A 20,600-nucleotide genomic window follows, 5' to 3' on the forward strand; every position below is an offset into this window, starting at 1 on the left:
TGCATAAAAGCTTTGGATTAGACACCCCCTGGTTTCATTTCTCATGAATTTTCCTTAATAATACTAAGAAATAATTCCTTAATAATACTAAGAAATAATTCCTTAATAATACTAAGAAATAATAATTGCTAATTCTGTGGTCACACATTTCATTGTAGCAACCCTAGGCAGCTAATAGCATAAAAGGACAGAATGTGGAAGACATTAAATTCACAAGACATGTAAGTTGCAAGACAGGGGTCCCCAACCTGAGGGCTATGGGCCGATACCGGTCTATGGCCTGTTGGCCACTGGGATGCAGGAATGGCTGGCGAGTGCGTGCATGTATGCATGCACCCTCCTCACTCGCGCTAATGCTGCTGTGCGGGTTCTAGCAGCCCCGTTTGTGCATGCGCGGAGGCGCTAGCATCACCGCTGTGGGTGTGCTGCGCACATTTCCCTGCTCCTCTCTTTCCCTCCAGGCTGCCAACCTGGAAAGGTTGGGGACTTCTTCTGTGAGACAGTCAAGATAAATTTGACGGTATAGGTATTCCTCGACTTACAACCGTTCGTTTAATGACCCTTCAAAGTTACAACGGCACCGAAAAATGCGACTTATAAATCATTTTTCAAAGTTGTGACCTTTGCAGCATCCCCAGGGTCATGTGATCAAAATTCAGACGCTTGGAAACTGGTTCATATTTATGACCTTTGCTGTGTCTCAAGGTCACGTGATCCCCTTTTGAGACCTTCCGACAAGCCAAGTCATTGGGGAAGCCAGATTCGCTTAACGACCGGGTTACTAACTTATCAACTGCAATGATTCACTTAACAACTGGGACAAGATAGGTCGTAAAATGGGGCAAAACTCACTTAACAAATGTCTCGCTTAACAACAGAAATTATGGTCTCAATTGTGGTCGTTAAGTCAAGGACCACCTGTATATATATATATTAAAAATCCAATGCATTGATACATAAGAACAGCCGTAAGTTTAAAATAATACTTTTCTCTTCTTTGCCTGCCATTTGAATAGTTCTGTCATTTGTGCTTCCTTCCAGAGACGACTGTTTTAAATATGGCCATCGTCCCTCTACTTTTCCTGGCTGCCCTAGCATTAGTCCATCACCCCCTCTTGGTCAATGACATCACAGATTTGGCCACCCTGAATCGTCTCCAGGAGCATGAGACGCGGCTGACTACGGAAATGGGGCGTCTCCAGGTGGAAATGGACCAAAAGAACTGGAACTGGGATCTCAAACAGAACCGGGAACAATGGATCACAGAGGACGTAGAAGCAGGGGGTGGAACCTGGGATGGGTGGCCTTATGTAGGGCTAGTTATCATCCTCCTGTTTGGATGCTGCAGACGCACCGCTGAGAAGGAACCCAACGACGATTCTAGCACGGACAGCTCCAGCACCACCACCAACGGAGAAGATTTTGAAGACACTGACCAGGAACCCGAAGATTATCAATCCAAGCAAAAATTGCTGGAGGCTTTTTACGAGCAGCAAATCGAGACAGGAACCGGTGACATGCCCAGCTTGTGTGATTTTGTGGAGATGTTAGTGAATGATTTGATCGAAGAGAGTCGGAATCAAAATCTACTTCTGCTGGAGAACTGCATCGGGGTGGGCAGCGCCTTTGAAGGGTGGTCCACGGAGGCTTCAAAAACGTTCTGTATCCTTGTGCCTATATTGCCACCCAAGGGCCATTCCTTTCACATTGAAACAAGCGACTCCGAGGGTGCTCCGGGTAAGCATGGACACATCTTGGTGGAGGCAGAGTGCCTGTGTAAGAGAGAGAGGCTGCTGGGGGACGTGGTATGCTCCCTTCATCACCCGGAACGAGAGCTGAGCCAGGAAGAGCAAAGCAAGTCCCTGATGCATGTTCTTTGCACCAGCTCCCATTTGGATGGGGAGAAAACCATCCAGTGGTTCCAAGCTCTGGTAAACAAGGTCTGGGACGCTCTTGCTCAGAAGTACAATTTAAGTCTCACAATCCAGAATTCCAACAAAACCTGCCGGCTGAAATTAGAACTTCAATCCAGGAAGGAGATCTTTATTGATATCTTACTCGGAGTGCAGCAAGGAGACTCTCTGATCTTCCTGACCACCCAAGATGGCCAAAAAGGCAGTCCGAATGGTATGGTTTGGCACAGAAGCTTTGCTGTTCAGGAGCTGCTCTTTTTCAAGTGGGTGAGCCAGCGAGCTCCCAAGGACAGCTGCCACTTGAAATGTCTTCAGATCCTCATCTTCTTCAGAGAGTCTAGCACCCCAGATAAGAAGAACCCGGTGCTCACAAACTATCACTACAAGACTTGTTTGATGCATCTCTTGCTTTTCCGGCCTCTGTCCTACTGGGAACCAGAGCAAATCGCACAAAGACTTCAGGACCTCCTCTTGCATATGAATACTGCCTTGGAACAAAAATATCTGGAACACTTCCTCATAGGGAACATCTCTTTGCCCATTCAGATTCCTTTGCCCAAGAGCCTCAGAAGTGCCGTCCCCTTCAACCTTTTTGAGTACTTGGCCCAAGACCCACGCCTTCACGCCAAGGCAATAAATGAGTTTGTGCAGGTTGTAGAGCAGGTGAGGACACTCTGGCTAGCACCTGAAGAATAGCAACGCTCAACTCCGTTTGAAAGGCCAGCCTCCTTTGGCTCTTCCCTGAATTACACATCCTTAACAGAGCCAAAAAGGTGAGGAGCATTGTCTCCAGCAGTGAAACAAAGCTGGATTAGCTGTCTCACGTCACCGATGATCCTGGAATGGTATTTGGGTATGCTTCAAAATGATCTGGGCAAAGGCCAGTAATATTTCAAAGAGCCCTTCAAGTAGGATTAGCGTCCTAGTGTCAGCTATTCTTCAATATTTTTCTACATTTTAATTCCAGACAAATTTGCTCTATTAGACTTGAAATAAAGATTCCAACAAACTCTGTTCTTAAGCTTCTCATAGCATCCTTCCTGGGCTAATAAAATCAGAGTCTCCTACCAGTTTTCTGAGTTTTCAACTTTTCCAAAACCAAGTTGAGAATGTTCTGTGTCTCGGATGTGAAGGCTGAGGTGCCAGAGATGGGAGCTAGGTGGTTCCTAGTTTCTACAGATAGTCCTCGACTTACCACAATTGAGCCCAAAATTTCTATTGCCAAGCAAGACAGGTGTTAAGTGAATTTTGCCCCCATTTTACAGCCCCTTTTGCCATAATTGTTAAGCAAATCACTGCAGTTGTTAAATCAGCAACCCAGTTGTTAATATGGCTTCCACGTTGACTTTGCTTGTAAGAAGTTCACAAAAGATGATCACGTGACCCTGGGACACTGCAACCATCATAAATATGAGACAGTTGCCAAGTGCGGGAATTTTGATCACGTAACATGTGGATGCTGCAATGGCCCGTAAGTGTGAAAAATAGTCATGTCACTTTTGGCATGCCATTGTAACTTTGAATGGTCACTAAACAAACGGGATGAAGTCAAGCACTATCTGTACAACTTCTCTCTGTGCTGTAAATGAATCTATAATTATAGCCATGATTTGTTAGAATTGTAAGAATTGGCAATGGCTGCTGATGCCATCAAATCCAAACTCTGCTCAGTAAAACAATCTCTTTGAGCCACCACGGCCAGTTTTCTTGGAAGGGGTTTTGCCACTTTTTTGCCCAAGGTGCCTTTTCAGTTCCCGAATCTGGGTATGCAAGTTATAGGCTGCTCCTGGCAAATAAAGCAGCCACTCTTTTTCAAATACAGGTAGTCCTCGACTTACAACCCACAACTGAGCCCAAAGTTTCCACTGCTAAGCAAGACAGTTAAGTGAGTTTTGCCCCATTTTACAACTGTTCCTGCCACAGTTCTTAAGTGAGTGACTGGGCTGCTTTGGCTGGCTGTGCTTGTAGCTCAGGGACTCACCTGCCACCGCCAGGGTCCTGAAGGGCCACTGGGCCCGGATGCTGTGCAAGAGGAACCTGGATGCTTAGGGAAGGTGGCCTTGGAGACGCGCTACCGCCTGGGAGCGTTGATCGGGAGTGGCGGGTTCGGCACGGTCTACGCGGGGACGCGGCTCAGCGACTCTCTCCCCGTGGCTGTTAAACATGTTGCCAAGGATCGAATCTTGCAGTTCCATCATATGAATGGCACCCTCATCCCTCTGGAAGTCCATCTGCTGAAGAAAGTATCACCCTCAGCTTGCCGAGGTGTTGTCCGCCTTCTGGATTGGTTTGAGCAGCCTGACTCGTACTTCATTGTTATGGAGCGACCCCTCGTTTCTCAGGACCTGTTTGACGTTATCACAGACCAGGGGCCGCTCCCAGAAAATGTGGCTTCTGGTTACTTCCAGCAAGTGGTGGAGGCAGTACACCCTTGCCACCTGTGTGGCATCAAGACGTAAAAGACGAAAGCATCTTGGTAGACCTTCTGCACGGTGACTTAAAGCTCATAGACTTTGGCTCGGGTGCATTGCTGCGGGATACTCTCTACCAGGGCTTTTTTTCTCAGAGAAAAGGTGGTGGAACTCACCTCCCTCCCCTGGCCACGCCCCCACCCAAACCTGGCCACGCCCTCATCAAACCCTAGGACCGCCCCTTTAGAGAACAGGAATGCAAGTAAAATTTGGGAGGGGCTATAAAAGCAGCGTCCTCTTCTCCGCCTTCAGCTTTTGCTCTGAGAAGCCGCGCGCGTTTGGCTTTGAGGGCGCCGGCGTGAGAGCCTCTGGATTCTCTGCCGCTTCTTGCTCGGGCAGGGTCGCCTAGGAAACGGGCCAGGGGCGCGCCGACCGAGCCTCCCTATGGCCGCGGTTGTGAGCCAGGCAGGGGCAGAGAGCTGCGAGTGCGAGCGTGCCCCCCCAGATGTTGCGCCCGGTGCGGCCGGCCCGGAAAAAGGTGCCGGAACGCGGTTCCGCCGCGTTCCGGCTGAAAAAAAGCCCTGCTCTCTACACAGATTTTGATGGCACACAGGTATACAGCCCCCGAGTGGGTAAAATACCACCACTATCATGGTGTGCCTACCACAGTGTGCTGCTATATGATATGGTATGTGGGGACATCTCTTTTCAATGTGATGAGGAGATCCTGCTTGGGAAACTCCACTCTCACTGTAGGACAGTGGTGGCGAACCTATGGCATGGGTGCCAGAGGCGGCACTCGGAGCCCTCTCTGTGGGCACACGTGCCGTTGCCCCAGCCTTGCCTCCTCCTGCGACCCCCTCACCAGCAACCCCCCTGGAGAGTTGCCCCCCGAGCGTGGCCCACACGGAGCAGCACAGCCAAGGACATGGCAACCAAGCAGCGTAGACAAGACTCTGCTAACATAGTAAAATGAACAATTATTAGAATAATGATTTGTCTGCATAACTGCAATAATGATGTGTCTGCATAATTGCTAGAATAATGAGGTAATGCATAATCACTGGGAAAAATACACTGAGAAAATTCTGTGTCAGAAATATGCGGCAACCAAATGCGCTTTGCACATGGATACTTTGTATGTAGCAAAACCTTCCATTGTATGCCTGTGAGAAACGGTCCTAATGTATCACAGTGTATTATCATGTGTAGTCCCTTTGTTCCTGAAAGGAGGGTAATATAAAAACTGAAGTCTAATCCCGCCCTCCTCGTTCAGAATTGCCTATCTCTAATATGCCTCTGAACCTTGCGCAATAAACTTCTCTGCTAAACCCCTCTGGAATTCGTAAGAGTTCTTTCGTTTTCCACAAGACTGCCCTCATACCCCATGCCGCACAGTTGATGCTGCGGGGCGCGGGCAGAGGGCGTGGCTGCCATGCGCTGCTGGGCTGCCTGGGCGATCTGCGGCGGGCCCTGGAGACGGTGAGTGGCCCTGCGGGCAGGCAGGGTGAGGCGGGGTGGGGTGGGCCAGGGCCAGTTTTGGGGCACTCTGTCTCTAAAAGGTTTGCCATCACTGCTGTAGGATATCCTCAGATTGCGCCACTTGATTGAATGGCGCCTCTCGTTAACACCAGAGAAGCCGCCTTCCTTGGAGCGGATCCTGGCTCATCCCTGGAGCCTCACCTTCTTGGAGCCAAGCGGGCGGCTGTTAAGCGAATCTGGCTTCCCCCCCTTGACTTGGCTTGTCAGAAGGTCGCAAAAGGGGGTCACGTGACCCCGGGACACTGCGACCGTCATAAATAGGCGTCAGTTGCCAAGCGTCTGAATTTTGATCAGGTGAACCTGGGGTTGCTGTAAAGGCTGTAAACTATGAAAAACGGTCAAAAGTCACATTTTTCAGTGCCGTTGCACCTTTGAACGGTCACTAAACGAACTGCTGTAAGTCGAGGACTAGCTGTAAGGCGGCTCCCTTTACACTTTCTAGCTCTATGCACCCCACATCGTCCATGGCGCCCTCCGTTAACTCCGCCCACCCAATCGCGCGCCTCTTCACATCCGCTCCTTGCGTGATGACGTCACGCATCTACAGCGCCTGCGTAATGCGGCCGCGGGGGGCGATTCAAATTAGTGGCGTTTCCCGAGCGAGGAGAATTCATGGCCGACGACGCCGGGGAGAGGGTCGTCGCCTGAAGACTACGAACGGCCGCGACTAGTCCTCCGCACTCCGGTGAGCGCAACGCCTTGTGGGCTAGACGGGAACGAAGAAATAAAAACTCCTGCTGAGGTAAATTTCGGCAGCCGCGCTTTGAGCAGGAAAATGGGAAAGGCGCAGAAAAAAAAAAGGGGCGGGAGAAATGTTGTCTAGGGAACTGCGCGCCGATTGGTTTTCTGCGAGGGGCGGGAATATGAACCGTTTGGCTATTCGACTATTCAATCGGCTCAGCTGAGCGCGGCACACCTAAACTCGCCGTCTGATTGGCTAAAAGAGCCAGGTCGGGTATTCAAGCGGCTGCGGGCGGGGAGCAGCCGCAATTTGAACGGGAGGAAGTGCGCACGCGCTGGATGCCTCGCTTACTTCTGGTATTTCAACTCGGGTTAATTCGTGAACGTCGGGCCTCTTGAATTCTGACTCGTAACAACCCGAGATCTTGCAGTTGCCCAAAATGCACGTTCAGTAAATCGAAAGCGACCTTGCCCGCCCTGCCTCCTCCGTCCACGAGTGGGAAGTACGACTGCCAGAATGCTTAGCCACGGGATGACTTGCGAGAATTGCAGTTCCCACGTGTTTATTGAGTATCTCTGCAGAAGGCTGGGTTGAAGGTTCCTGAAAGCCCAAGGCAGGGGTAGGGAACCTCGGCTCTTTTATGGCTTGTGGACTTCAACTCCCAGAATTCCTGAGTCAGCATGGCTGGTTCAGGAATTCTGGGTATTGAAGTCCACAAGTCATAAAAGGGCCCAGGTTCCCTACCCCTGGCCTAAGAGGGATGCCTGCTGCAAATGACCAAGCGGCAGCCCCATCATGTTTCTATTACTGGAAAAAAAGCATGCACAGTTGGAAGAGACCTTGGAGGTCTTCTAGTCCAGCCCCCTGCTCAAGAGAGGCAAATGGCTGTCCAATCTCTTCTTTAAAACTTCCAGTGATGGAGCACTCAGAGCTTCCGGAGGCAAGCTGTTCCACTGATTGTTTATTGGACATGATTTATCCTGCTTGCCAGCCCAAAAAAGTAATGAAACCAGGTCTGCATTTAGGAGAAAGAGGCTAAAAGTAACCAACACGCAGATCCGTTAAGTAGCAATTGTAAAAAAGATGTTGAGATTCTGGAAAGAGTACAGAGAAGAGCAACAAAGATGATTAGAGGACTGGAAGCTAAAACATAACGGTTGCTGGAATTGGGTATGTCTAGTTTAACGAAGAGAAGGACGAGGGGGGACATGATAGCAAGCCTTCCAGTATCTCAGGGGATGCCACAAAGAAGAGGGAGTCAAGCTATTTTCCAAAGTGCCGGAAGGAAGGACAAGAAGCAACGGATAGAAACTAATCAAGGAAGAAGCAATCTAGAATTAAACATTTCCTGACAGTTAGAACAATTAATCACTTGCCTCCAGAAGTTGTGAATGCTCCAACACTGGAAGTTTTTAAGAAGAGACTGGACAACCATTTGTCTGAAATGGTATAGGGTTTTCTGCCTGAGCAGGGGATTGAACTAGAAGATCTCCAAGGTCCCTTCCAACTCTGTTATTCTGTTCAAAGGCAATAGCACTTTATAGTGTTTTACAGCAATGTCTGAGCGATTTACAAATGCCAGCATATTGCCCTCAACAATTTGGGTCCTCATTTTACCAACCTTGGAAGGATGGAAGGCAGAGTCAACTTTGAGTTGGTCAGGATTGAACTGCTGGTTTGTGGGTAGAGTAAAAGAGGTAGCTGAGCAGAAAATAAATTGCAGACTAAAAATCTACTAGGGCAAGACAACGTTTTCCATTCTGTTTGTTTTTTGCTAGTGATCATGAACTTTTCAACACCACAGTCTGCTGGCTCCAAGGGTGATGCCTCTTCCGACAGTCGGTTTGTATCCCCTGGCACCAGACGACAGCCGCTCAGTGCCTCTGGCACCCCAGTGCTGCAGAGCTGCCCCCAGAACGATGATGAACGGGAGAGAAAACAGCGGAGACGCTCCAGAGTGTTTGATCTACAGTTTAGCACTGAATCGCCTCTGTCCATACAGTCCCCAGTTAGCAAGTAAGAGCCATTTTTACACACATAACCATACCTGCCAAAAAAGAGTGACTGTGCCATTGCACTAGAATATGCAATGGAGATTAGGATGTGCTTTGAAACTTTTAAGGAGGTGGGGCTTGAAGCATGATTAGTTTACAGAAATGGGCCACTTCAAGGATGGATGGATGGGAACACTCTATCTAATGTTACACATCTTTACGGCCGCCAGACTGACCTATGCTCAAAATTGGAGAAACAAAGAAATTCCTACTGAAGAAGAGATTCTACAAAAAATTTTATCATGTGCGGACATGGACAGGCTAACTATGGAATTAAAGGAGAAGACGGAAACAGATTATTTTGGAATCTGGGACAAATTTTACTGTTGGTATGAGTCAAGAAGAACTGGTCGGGTTTTGAGTTAAAGTTTAAATTTGTGGTATATAAAATTATGTGTTAATACGTAGAGAGATGTATATTTAGAACTTTAAATATGATAAGGAACGAATTACTAGGATCATGTATACTGGAACGTCATGTNAAAAAAAAAAAAAAAAAAAAAAAAAAAAAAAAAAGGATGGATGGATGGATAGATAGATAGATAGATGGGTGGGTGGATGGATGGATGAGAGAGAGAGAGCCTTGTCCACGTCCATATGTCTGCATTTGTCTTGCAGGCAAGCAGAGACATCGCTGCCAGCAATCCCACAATTGTCCAATACTCAGATTGCAGATCATTACTCCACGTGCATCAAGCTTTCAACAGAAAATGTGAGTTAAACTTCTGCTCGCTACTCACAACTGTACAAAAGAACTGTTCAGACTTACTACGTCAAGCTTGTGACATGGATATTTGTTAGCTTTGTTGTGGTTCACGCATAGCCCTAACTATTGGTGGCATTTCATACTGAGGGGTGCTACTCCATTTTAGGCAAGAAATCCAACATCTTAAGATTATGGCTTGGTATTTCAGAGGTGAGATTGCTGAACGTTTTTGAGCTTGGTGATGCACACAGTTGGGGTCATTGTTAAAACATATTGTTCACCACCTTTCCAGAAAATCACCACAAAGAATGCATTTGGCTTACACCTCATTGACTATATGACTGAAATACTCAAGCAGAAAGATTCTGAACTCACCAACTTCAAGGTCAGTTTTTCCCCTAATTCGGCTTACTTTGATGTACATAGAATATGAACAGCAAATGCTGGGTTATCTTTCATATTGCTTGTTGTGCATGACTGGCTTGAAAGACTGTGATGACTGGGTGATGAGCACAAAACTACCCTTTCCTTTTGGTTACATTCCTTTCGGAAGAACCGCCCCTTCCAATACGTGTCCAGTATGCTAGAGATTGTGCCATTTATGGAACAAATATATCTGGAAAACTGCTGTAGGAAATAAAGATCAGCCATCCCCCCCCCCCCACCCCACAAACAGGTGGATTGGTCTACATCAGGGGTAGGCAACCTTGGCTCTTTTATGACTCGTGGACTTCAACTCCCAGAATTCCTGAGCCAGCCATGCTGATGGGAAAGGGAGAGGTTTCCAAGCTGAGCCATGCTGGCTCAGGAATTCTGGGAGTTGAAGTCCACGAGTCATGAAGGGGCTAAACTTTCCCCCATGCTGGCTCAGGAATTCTGGGAGTTGCAGTCCACGAGTCATGAAGGGGCTAAACTTTCCCCCATGCTGGCTCAGGAATTCTGGGAGTTGCAGTCCACGAGTCATGAAGGGGCTAAACTTTCCCTCATGCTGGCTCAGGAATTCTGGGAGTTGCAGTCCACGAGTCATGAAGGGGCTAAACTTTCCCCCATGCTGGCTCAGGAATTCTGGGTGTTGAAGTCCACGAGTCATGAAGGGGCCATAGTTCCCCCATGCTGGCTGAGGAATTCTGGGAGTTGAAGTCCACGAGTCATGAAGTGGGCCATAGTTCCCCCATGCTGGCTCAGGAATTCTGGGAGTTGAAGTCCACGAGTCATAAAAGAGCCAAGGTTGCCTACCCCTGGTCTACATTCTATTAGCTCCTGAGACTCCTGGGGCCTGTTGTATGTTCAAGGAAAGATTGCAAAATTGTTGAGATATGAAAACAATGGCTAGTATTCCTGGCCCTATTTCTAAATTAAGTTGATCTCCCATGTTGGTTTTGAAAGCCCTAGTTCCAAGTGAATAGGCAGAGGAGAAAAAAGGCAAAGAATAGAAGCTCTGTTTGTATTATTTTGGCTATTACTCAAAAGACATTTAAGGCATAAACTCTAGCCCCAGGTTGGGGTCTATCTCATTTCTTTAAATTTGCTTTTACAGGTAGCAGCTGGTACCCTAGATGCCAGCACGAAGATCTATGCTGTGAGAGTGGATGCTGTCCATGCAGATGTTTATCGCGTCCTTGGAGGGTTGGGCAGAGATTCTGCAGCTACCGAGACTGAGAATAACCAGGATACAGGTGGGCCTTTTGTGGCTATTAACAGAGCCTATAATTTGGAATAGCTTGGAATAGTTCCAGCAAGCTTTGGTTAAAGTGCTGCAGAAAATTCCACTCGGGCCCCTGGAATGTCCTTTTCTAGGTGGTGGAAAGGAGGACTTGGAGCAGTCCAAGAAGCGTTCGATTAAGAGGAAGCATCTCTACAAAACCATTGAACAAAATCTGAATAACATCAACGTCTCCGAGACGGATCGCAAGTGTGAGGTGAGAAAGTCTGTGAAAATGATTTTTCTTGTCCCTGTATTGTTACCTGACAGGGACAGTTTGTATGAGATTGGTTGCAGAAACAGAAGGTGTGAAGTACGGGCCGTGGAGAGGCAGAAAGGCTCTGCTCTTTTCTGGTCCTCGTGTTAGAACTGTCCTTCTGATCGTCGGAGAGGCAGCCTGCGTCCCTATCACCCAAGTTTGCACTCAATTTTATGATTTTCTGGTTGCGAAAAGGAGATAGTTCTGCTTCTTTCAAATCTGATGGTTCTCTGTGTTTGATACAGAGAACAGTAGTTCAGCCAGCTTTTCAACCTGGCAGTTGACATTTAAACCTGGGTGTTTGTTTACTAAATTTGTTTGCCACCCATCTCATATCAAAATGACTGGGCAGCTTACAGCATTACAACATTAAAATCCTAACAGGTAAATATTTCTAAAACAATAAAATGGAAATCACAATCAAAATAAAATTATAGTTAAAAGATGGGGAGGGGGGAGGGAACAGGATACAGGGGGTGGGAGATAGGATTGTGTCTTAATTCAGCAACCACCTCCAGTTTTTCCTGTTTTTTTTTCTTCAGAGTGATCCCATGTTCCAAAAAACCGCCTCGTCCTTTGATGAATGCAGTACAGCTGGAGTGTTCCTTACCACACTTCACACGCACAGCCACCTCAGTGAAGTCCTATTCGATTCCATGGTTGTTCCTCTGCCTTCTTCTGCGACTTCTGAGATGCCAAGTTCTTCTCCTGTCAACGTGACTGATTTAAAACGTAGGCATGAAAAATTGGTAGCAAACGATTATACTTGCAATAATGTTTGTTTTGAGTATGTTTGAGATGGAGCAAGAAGGACAGACCTTAAGTGTAGTTCGTGCAAATAACTGGTGTTTACCCCTCTTTTCCCTCCCCTGCTGTCATTCCAAGTTATTAATGTTCAATGGGGAAGACCGAGTCACTTAACAACCGTTGCTAGCTTCACAATTGCAGTGATTCACGTAACCACTGTGGAAACAAAGATTGTAAAATGGAACAAAACTCACTTAGCAACTTTATCTTTCTTAGCGAGAGAAATTTGGGGCTCAATTGTGGTCAAGGACAACTTGATTGTGTTACACTGCCTATAAGAATCTCACTAACTTAACTAAAACTGCTGTGATTGACTTAACAATTGTGGCAAGAAAAGTAGTAAACATGGGGGGAAATTCACTTAACAAATGTTTCGCTTAAAAACAAATTTTGGGCTCAGTTGTGGTCATAAGTCAAGGACTACCTGTATAGGAAAGGACCTTTGTATATTGCAGGAGTGTCAAACTGCTGGCCCACGGGCCGGATGCATCATAGCGAAGCCGCGCCCACCCCATTGCCGGCAATGGCAAAAAAGTCACGATATGTCGCGACACGTCACGTGACGTTGCGAGTTTGACACCCCTGGTATATTGGAAAGCTTACTGACATCTAAGATTTTAATAGCTTTTAATCTCAGATTTCTTTTTGAACTCCCTTCTTTTTGCTATCGTATCTAGCCATCCTTCTACGATGTGTTGAAAAGTCTGCCATTTGCCCTTCATTGTCTGGCTTTCTGTTTACTCAGTGGAACAGTGAAACCCATAACGAGGTACACAGATCTGGTTGCTGCTTTGTATCAAAAGAAGTTGTCATAGTAATCTTATATTTAGTTCAACATTTTTTTCATTTGTGTCCAGGAGATGCCACCATCTCGTGGGCTACTGGGTTTCTTACCAAATCTTGTTTCTAGAGGTTTTCTCAAGTTCTATTATGAAATGTTTTAACTTAAGACAGCTTGAACCTTGCAGTGAAATTTGGCTTTTCTCAGCTTTATCATTACTTGTGATGGTGGCGCAGTGGTTAGAATGCAGTACTACAGGCTACTTCTGCTGACTGCCGGCTGCCAGCAGTTTGGCAGTTCAATCCCCACTGTCTCAAGGTTGACTTGGCCTTCCACCCTTCCGAGGTCGGTAAAATGAGGACCCAGAGTTGCTGACTCTGTAAATCGCTTTGAGAGGGCTCTAAAGCACTGTGAAGCGATATATAAGTCTAAGTGCTATTGCTAAGTGCTACTATTCTATAACTATTTAGGGCCTAGCGTTGTACAGTTAGCTTTTGATTAATGGTCATTTTGAAAGACAAAAAAAAATATTCCCCTTAAAATGTTGTTTTGTGTTCAGTCAGTCTCTGCTCTACTGGATAAATTCAAGAAGAGTGACCAGGCTTTTGATATCAACGCAGAGGCTGATAACGACCCCCAGGAATTTGTTGACGACAGAATGGAAGATGATTTTGATGCTGACGTTCTAGACAAGACGATGGCAAGAGATCTTGGCGAATTCTCCGAGAAGCTGGAGGCACACCGCATAGCACCGGGAGACTCAAGGCATGTCCTTCCTGGGATATTTGGGGGTGGGGGAGGTGCTCTTGAGAAGTTTTTAAAGAGAGTTGCTTGTTGTCTTCCCTGAAAAACGATCAGGGACAACATTTGTAAAAACATGTATGTTATTCATGTGGTCTTTGACTTACGACCGTAACTGAGCTCAAACATTCTGCCGCTAAGCGAGACATTTGTTAAGTGGGGTTTGCCCCCATTTTATGACCTTTCTCGCCGCAGTGAATTGATTGTTAGGTCAATAACATGGCCTCCCCACGGACTTTGCTTATCAGAGGCTCACAAAAGGGGATCACGTGACTCCCAGGCACTGCAACTGTCACGAATACATGCCAGTTGCCAGCCATCTGAATTTTGATCATGTGACCCACAGGGATATTGTGGTGATTGTAAGTATGAAACACAGTCATAAGTCATTTTTTTCAGTGCCGTCGTAACTTCAAACAGTCACTAAACAAACTTTTAAGGCGAGGACTACCTGCACAGCAAACATGAAGACGCAACGGTCCCTCTTTTAAACTAGTGTTCAATCTGTTTCTTGTAGAGAAAAACTGGCTTCAGTAAGAGAAGGGGATATTGGGTCCATGTGTCTGCAGCTGTCTATGAACCCCAGCGAGTATTCTTACTTCAGCCCCCGAATTATGTCCATGTGGGCAGGCCCAGAGCACTGGCGTTTTAAACCACGCCACAAAGGTACGGTGGACAGAGGTTGGGGAGGGATTGTTAAGAGTTAAGCAGTCAAAGTTAATTGTGGCATCTCCTAAATTTATGAAGAATCACAATCTTTTATCTGTTACTGTTTCCCTTCCTGTGCTTTGAGTCTGTCTGACTTCTTTTACTATTTTCTTCTTCTGTTTCATCAGTGCTGCGTGTGAGTGCCTGTGAGTTCACACATGCACATTCCCCTTCTCAAAATAATGCTCTGCTCTGGATGCTGCTGCTTGAAGTTTACAAAAGCATATTCTGTAATACACAGTAGAGTATATGTTGATCTCTTACTCTGTAATAGAAATGGCATCACGGTATGTCTCATTTTTGCTTAAGAGCATATAGATAAATGTGTAGTGGTTGCATTTCCAATCCGCTGTAATTGTTTATTTTCTCACATCACAACCAGGATTGGTAGGTCAGAGTAGAGCTATACCTAATGTTTAATTATTTTGAGAGTGCCATTTTGTGTTGCCTGTTCAAAGACAATTGGAGTTCACTTTTATGAAAGAATACAGTTCATGCCTACGTGCAGAAACACTTAAAAAACAGAAGATTTAATATTCTATTCCTTCCATCATGTTGCATTGTGTCTTCTGTCATCTGCACAGGTGATGCCAACCCTGAAAAAGTCAGTAAAAGGAAAACGATTAAGAAAGCCTTTGAGATCAATTTTGACGAGGAGATTGATTTTGAAGTTCACTTCCGCAAAACCCGGGTATGCTTTTTCCCGAAGGTGGAAAATCATTACAGAGAGAAGCCACCTAGAACTTAAGGAGAAATTTTCTGACAGTGAAAACGATTCATCAGTGGAACAGCCTGCCTCCAGAAGTTGTGGGTGTTCCATCACTGGAGGTTGTCAAGAAGAGGCTGGACAGTCCTTTGCGTGGAATGGTATAGGGTCTCCTGCTTGAAGAGGGGTTGGACTAGCAGACCTCCAAGGTTCCTTCCAACTCTTACTCTCCAGGGTGCCCCAATATTTTGTAACCGGTAGTTTTAAATAAGGATCTAAATTAGCAGCCCTTTTTGGAGTACAGTTTGCAAGCAACACAAATGCATCCGGTGTCTTCAGTCCCTGAGTTGTCAGAGATCAATATTGTAAGTGTAGACTGCCCTCCTGTGGACAAACCCCTACCACATCCTCTGTTCCTTTTGTCTGCCCCTCCTGCCATCAGCATTGAGTGCCTGAAGGAAAGGAGAGCTTGCTCTGTGCTGCGTTCTAGCATCCTGCTTGGAGATGGTTAATGTTCTGATTTCCTACAGTGGGAAATCAATTGTTAGAAAAGAGAGATGCCAGCACAGCCTTCTTGCTACCTGGCAATTCTGCTCAGGATCATGACTTGCCTGTTAAATTGGCAACTCGCTGGAATTTCTCAGTGTCGCCGTCGGTGCTCTGAGCTACGGAGTATGCCCTCAGGTGGAGTCAGGGCTTTGATTCCCACTCTGACTCCCAGTAAAAGACTTATCACTATCTCTTAGGTGACATAACTCAACCACTACCACTCTGGAAGAATTGTTTCTACTCCTAAACTTTGTCTGTATTCATTTTGCTATGATCTGCAAGCAAAGTAGCTGCACACGTAATCAAGAAACAATAACACATTTTAAAACTAAACTTATTTCTGACTTGTGGCAGGCTATCTACATGGCCAATATTGCAAACACTGCCCCATACCTTTCTCTAGTTTTTATTTAAACCGGTTGGATGCCACGACAAAAACTGCCCAATAGGTAAATTATGTTGCTCTTGGATTTTACCTTTTCTGCTCTTTCAGCACCTGAACTTCATTATCTCAGTCTCGAATCCATGGCTTAACAAACTCTGAGCACAGAATAATCTCTGTTGCAATGCTTTACTCAAATATGCCTATCCTGCCCATATCTATTTTTTTTAGATATTGGCTGGCCTGCCATCTGAAATCCATTTATAGCTGATGTTTGCACTGGGAATGAATGAAATTGTGCATGTGTCAAATCTAAATCAGGGCGATGTGGGGGCTCACTGGTTTTAAGAGCCGGCAGCCCAGATTCGAGATCTGAGCACCGGGCAACGGAATGAGCTCCCATCCTCACCCAGCTTCTGCCAACCTAGCAGTTTGAAAGCATGCAACTGCGAGTAGATAAATAGGTACCGTGCTCCGTGATGTCATGCTAGCCACATGACCACGGAAATGTCTTTGGACAACACTGGCTCAGTGGCCCTTGAAACGGAGAAGAGCACCACTCCCTATAATCAGCAACAACTAGCAGAGTAAAATCTGCAGGGACTAAATCAGTGCAAAGTGTGATTTAAGATAAAACTTGTACAGTCTTCCTAGTAGAGGAAGTTTCTGACGTTTCTGGTTTTCTAAAACAGGCAGCTACGGTACTGGCCAAATCCACCCTTGAAAACCAAAACAAGAAAAGCAACACCCTCCCAACAGACTTCCATTACAATCCAGACAACCTCACTCAGCTGTTTCTCAAACCACAAATCAGGGTAAGATCTGCTTGTTCAATGTAAGAATCTTGGCAGTGATGCTTACAGCCTGCTACTCTGGGCCGAAGATTGGCTAAGATGCCTTGGTGGATTCATCCTTTCCATTAGTAGCAGCTGTTATTCTTTCAAGTTATTTTGTTTCTACAGCTATCGAAGATGTCACTCCAGGGTCGTTCACCCAATCATGATGATGATGATGAAGTTGGAGAATACGATTACAACAATCCCAATGATACCTCCAACTTCTGTCCCGCGGTGCAGGTGATTGTTAAAAATAAGAAGCGTGCTCTGTGTTAGACTGCCACCCTTTCTATCTGAAATTGGTGGCTAGAAGTTATAAAAATTGGTTGCTGAAAGTGGCAAGATTTAGGTAGGCTTGGTAATGAAACAATGGAGGGCCCACTACCGAGCCCTGGCCTATTCGGAATTAGGCCACGCAAGTGGCTGCCCGGAGTGCGCATGCACATATGTTGAGGACTACCTGTATTTCTTTTCTAGATCTCTCTGAGAAAGAGACACTGTGGAACTCTAGAGCTTGACTGCGCTCCTGTTAATTCCCCCCCCTTCTTTCTGTCCAGGATGATGACAGTGATGATGAGAACAGCCCTTTGAACTTTGTGGGTCAGGACGGGGTATTCGAAATGACAGCCCATCCTACAGGTAGAGAGGACCAAGATGGAGAACTTGGTGGAAAGGTCAGAGAGCTCCACATCTTCACCTACGGTGAAGCCAATATGGTAGCTGAGCCTCAAAAGGCGAGTATTAGTTTGGAATGCACAGTCCCAAAACTGTGTCTCCCCAAATTCCCCACTAGTGTCTGAAAGTGCCAGATTGGGAAAAGGTGATATATAACGTGACTTGATGATGGGTTGAAGATCTTCCTGTGACTTACCCATAGTCCAGGTAGATTTATTCATTTTAAATAAGGCCCTCCTGCAGGTTATATGGAATAGCAATACTTTGAAGGGCAAGGTTGTAGATTTGTCTTGGGTTATTACGACTCTTCTAACTCTGCCTAATTTTGGATTCCAGGTGAACAAAATAGACATTCAATATGCAAAAACTGCCAAAAAGATGGACATGAAGAAGCTCAAACAGACCATGTGGCACCTCTTGACAGAAGTCCCAAAGAATCAGGATAAGGAAGAGGTACACAAGAGGAGATCTGGTTTTGTTGTTGTTCTTGTTTTCTCCTTCGGTATCTTAGTTGACTTTCTCTGAACTCTGCTTCTTAAGGCAGTAACCGCACACTTTTAATCACTACTTTGCAAAAAGAAGAACTGCAAAATTTTATTTTCTTGGAAAAGGGTATCCTGAGAACAATGTTGCTCCTCCTTGCTTCAATAGGCAGTATTACAAGGTTAGCAATTATCTCCAAAAGAGAGTGATCCACAAAGATGATAAGGGAGCAGAGGCAAAACAACCATTCTTCATATGTTTTGCCTCTGCTCCCTTATCATTAATAAAAAAAATTTAAAAAAAGAAAAAGAACGGTTGCTGGAATTGGGGATGTCTAGTTTAATGAAGAGAAGGACGAGGGTATCCTGAGAACCAAACGTCTGAATTTTGATCACTTGACCACGGAGATACTGGAACGCTTGTGTGAAAAATGGTCACACAATGCCGTTGTAACTTTGAACGGTCACTGAACCAACTGTTGTAAGTCGAGGACGACCTGTACAGAGATCAGAACACAACAAGTCCTGCCTGGAAGGTTTATGATCTGACTGCTTTTATTTCAACGTTCCCCCTGCAGAGTGAAGGCCCAGAGGAAAAGGTCAAGTCTATATCCGTCGGAGGCTCGAAGGCCTTCAGCAGCATCACCACCGACCTACTTCACAGGTATTTCCCAGGGTCTCAAAACTCTTGTCAAATACCAGGAAGTGAGATGAAGATGCACTCATCTCCAGAGCAAAACCACTGCTTTTGAAACAAGTCCACCCCATGGAGCTTAGGGCAAGCCCCAGGGAGTCAAGAGTACTACAGAGGAACATTTACACGATGTGAATGGTTTGACAATTTCTCTGTCTGCTCCCAGGTTGGGGAATAATTTGTATTTTATCAGCAAGCCTTGCCTTTTAGAGAATTAATATGTCTGGCCGTTAAAGAAGGACTCTTTATACATTTGCTTCTTTAATAATTTATGCCCCACCTCAAGGCAGCTGATAACAAGGAAGCAAATTACAGGTAGTCCTTGACTCATGACCACAATTACGACATCATCAGTGGTATAGCACTGACGACGTTACCTAGTTTGATAGTGAAATGTCTGCAAAAAAACAACCAAGCTCAGAAAGCACCAAGGACCTCGCAGTTCTTTTCCTTCTCTCTACACACCCCCTCTCCCTTCTAGCACTGATGATGTTACCTAGTTGGGTCATGAAACGTCTGCATGAAAACTACCAGACTCAAGAGTCCACCGAGCTGTACAAATAAAAGATTCCTTGCTTCTCATCCCACCTTGTTCTGTCTTGTAGGCTGCCTTCCGTGATGGCAAAAAACCTCTCTGTGCCCTTGGCCTTTGCTTGCCTCTTGCACCTGGCTAACGAAAAGGTGAGTACCATACCCCCAGCAATTCAAGTACAGGTGGGGCTCGCCTTACGTCCACAGCTGAGACCAACATTTATGTCGCCGAGGGAAACATCTGCTAAGTGAGCTTTGCTCCATTTTACGACCTTTCTTGCCACGGTCGTTAAGCGAATCCCTCCCGTCGTTCATTTAGTAACGTGGTCGTTAAGCGGGTCTGCTTTCCCCCTTGTCTTTGCTTGTCAGAAGGTGGCAAAAGGGATCACACGATCCTGGGATGCTGCAGTGGTCATAAACATGAACCAGTTGCCAAGCGTCTTGAATTTTGATCACGTGACGGCAGGGACGCTGCAATGCTGCAAGTGTGGAAAACGGTAACAAGTCCCCTTTTAAGCACAGTCACTAAATGAACTGTTGTCAGTCGAGGACTGCCTGTAACAGGACAGTCATGTGGGGTGAACAGGATCTGTTCAGCCTATATCTCCTGGCTTGGCTAACCAGTTGGTGAAACCTTTGACAGTGCTGAGAAGGGACTTGCATTCGAGTGGGCAGTTTTACGGTTTGACATTTTATTCTTTCTTTTTTTTCCCCCTTCCACGCGTCCCCAGAATCTGAAACTACAAGGGGTGCAAGACTTGTCTGAAGTCTTAGTGCTACAAGAAGATTAACCCTGTGCTGTCCAACATTCTTCGGCCTCCACAAAGAGGGAATGTATCTGTCCTTTGAGACTTTTCTCCAGCTCACAAAGCGAAGGGCAGGAACCTCTGCCTAGCTCCCATCGTTTCTTCCTGGGATAAATAGTGTATGATTTTCAAATGATTCTGGCAATCGGATCTGTTTGTCTTTTAATGAGCCAGGGGGCTTTGAAAACACCCCCCCCCCCTGAATTTGGCCTCTTTGGCCCCGAGTGCGGGGAAGCCTTTTAACCCTCCTGTGTGTTCTTGGCACAATCACGGCACTTGTATGGCTTCTGCTTTTTAAAACGCGCTTCAGTTTTTCCCCCCCGCGCTGAACACGTTCCCATCCTTCTCCCTACAATTCCTCTCTCCTGTCGTCTTAAGTCATTTTATATATTTGTACAAATCTTTTTGTGTTTTTTTTAGAAATAAACCCAACCCTTATAGTAGTTCTGTTCTGCCTATGGCTTTCATTTGCTTTGAACCTCTGACAGAAGAGCCGTTGACTTGAACATACGCACATGCCTTTATCTGGATTGTTGCATCTTGTGCGGCAGTTTCGTGTGGGCGGTGGACGTA

At 46.0% G+C, this 20,600-nt stretch overlaps 2 protein-coding genes and 1 pseudogene across 2 annotated transcripts; all 3 read left to right on the forward strand.

Moving 5' to 3' along the window:
- The first annotated feature begins 1,058 nt into the window (after nucleotides 1–1,058).
- ITPRIPL1 (ITPRIP like 1) lies at nucleotides 1,059–2,609 on the forward strand. The gene has a single exon (XM_029283261.1). It carries the CDS (start codon nucleotides 1,059–1,061, stop codon nucleotides 2,607–2,609), a length of 1,551 nt encoding a protein of 516 aa, XP_029139094.1.
- Nucleotides 2,610–3,547: 938 nt separating this feature from the next.
- Nucleotides 3,548–7,152, forward strand: LOC114922287 (annotated as a pseudogene).
- Nucleotides 6,543–20,210, forward strand: NCAPH (non-SMC condensin I complex subunit H). The gene is made up of 18 exons (XM_015811537.1): nucleotides 6,543–6,551; nucleotides 8,327–8,564; nucleotides 9,221–9,314; nucleotides 9,601–9,693; nucleotides 10,846–10,984; nucleotides 11,106–11,227; nucleotides 11,812–12,001; nucleotides 12,754–12,845; nucleotides 13,417–13,622; nucleotides 14,176–14,324; nucleotides 14,951–15,057; nucleotides 16,696–16,818; nucleotides 16,966–17,079; nucleotides 17,397–17,573; nucleotides 17,851–17,967; nucleotides 18,575–18,660; nucleotides 19,296–19,371; nucleotides 19,953–20,210. Exons 2-18 carry the CDS (start codon nucleotides 8,332–8,334, stop codon nucleotides 20,010–20,012), a joined length of 2,178 nt encoding a protein of 725 aa, XP_015667023.1. The 5' UTR covers nucleotides 6,543–6,551; nucleotides 8,327–8,331; the 3' UTR covers nucleotides 20,013–20,210.
- The last annotated feature ends 390 nt before the right edge of the window (nucleotides 20,211–20,600 follow it).

The sequence above is a fragment of the Protobothrops mucrosquamatus genome, unplaced genomic scaffold (genome assembly GCF_001527695.2).
Source record: "Protobothrops mucrosquamatus isolate PMUCROS unplaced genomic scaffold, P.Mucros_1.0 scaffold_50, whole genome shotgun sequence".
NCBI classification, from domain to species: domain Eukaryota; kingdom Metazoa; phylum Chordata; class Lepidosauria; order Squamata; family Viperidae; genus Protobothrops; species Protobothrops mucrosquamatus.

Bases quoted from the DNA above. Each gene is read 5' to 3' on its own strand.
- ITPRIPL1 (XM_029283261.1), top strand. From the start codon at position 1,059: ATGGCCATCGTCCCTCTACTTTTCCTGGCTGCCCTAGCATTAGTCCAT.
- NCAPH (XM_015811537.1), top strand. From the start codon at position 8,332: ATGAACTTTTCAACACCACAGTCTGCTGGCTCCAAGGGTGATGCCTCT. The intron at 9,315-9,600 runs GTGAGTTAAACT...CCACCTTTCCAG, and splicing joins TCAAGCTTTCAACAGAAAAT to AAAATCACCACAAAGAATGC. The intron at 16,819-16,965 runs GTAAGATCTGCT...TTGTTTCTACAG, and splicing joins TTCTCAAACCACAAATCAGG to CTATCGAAGATGTCACTCCA.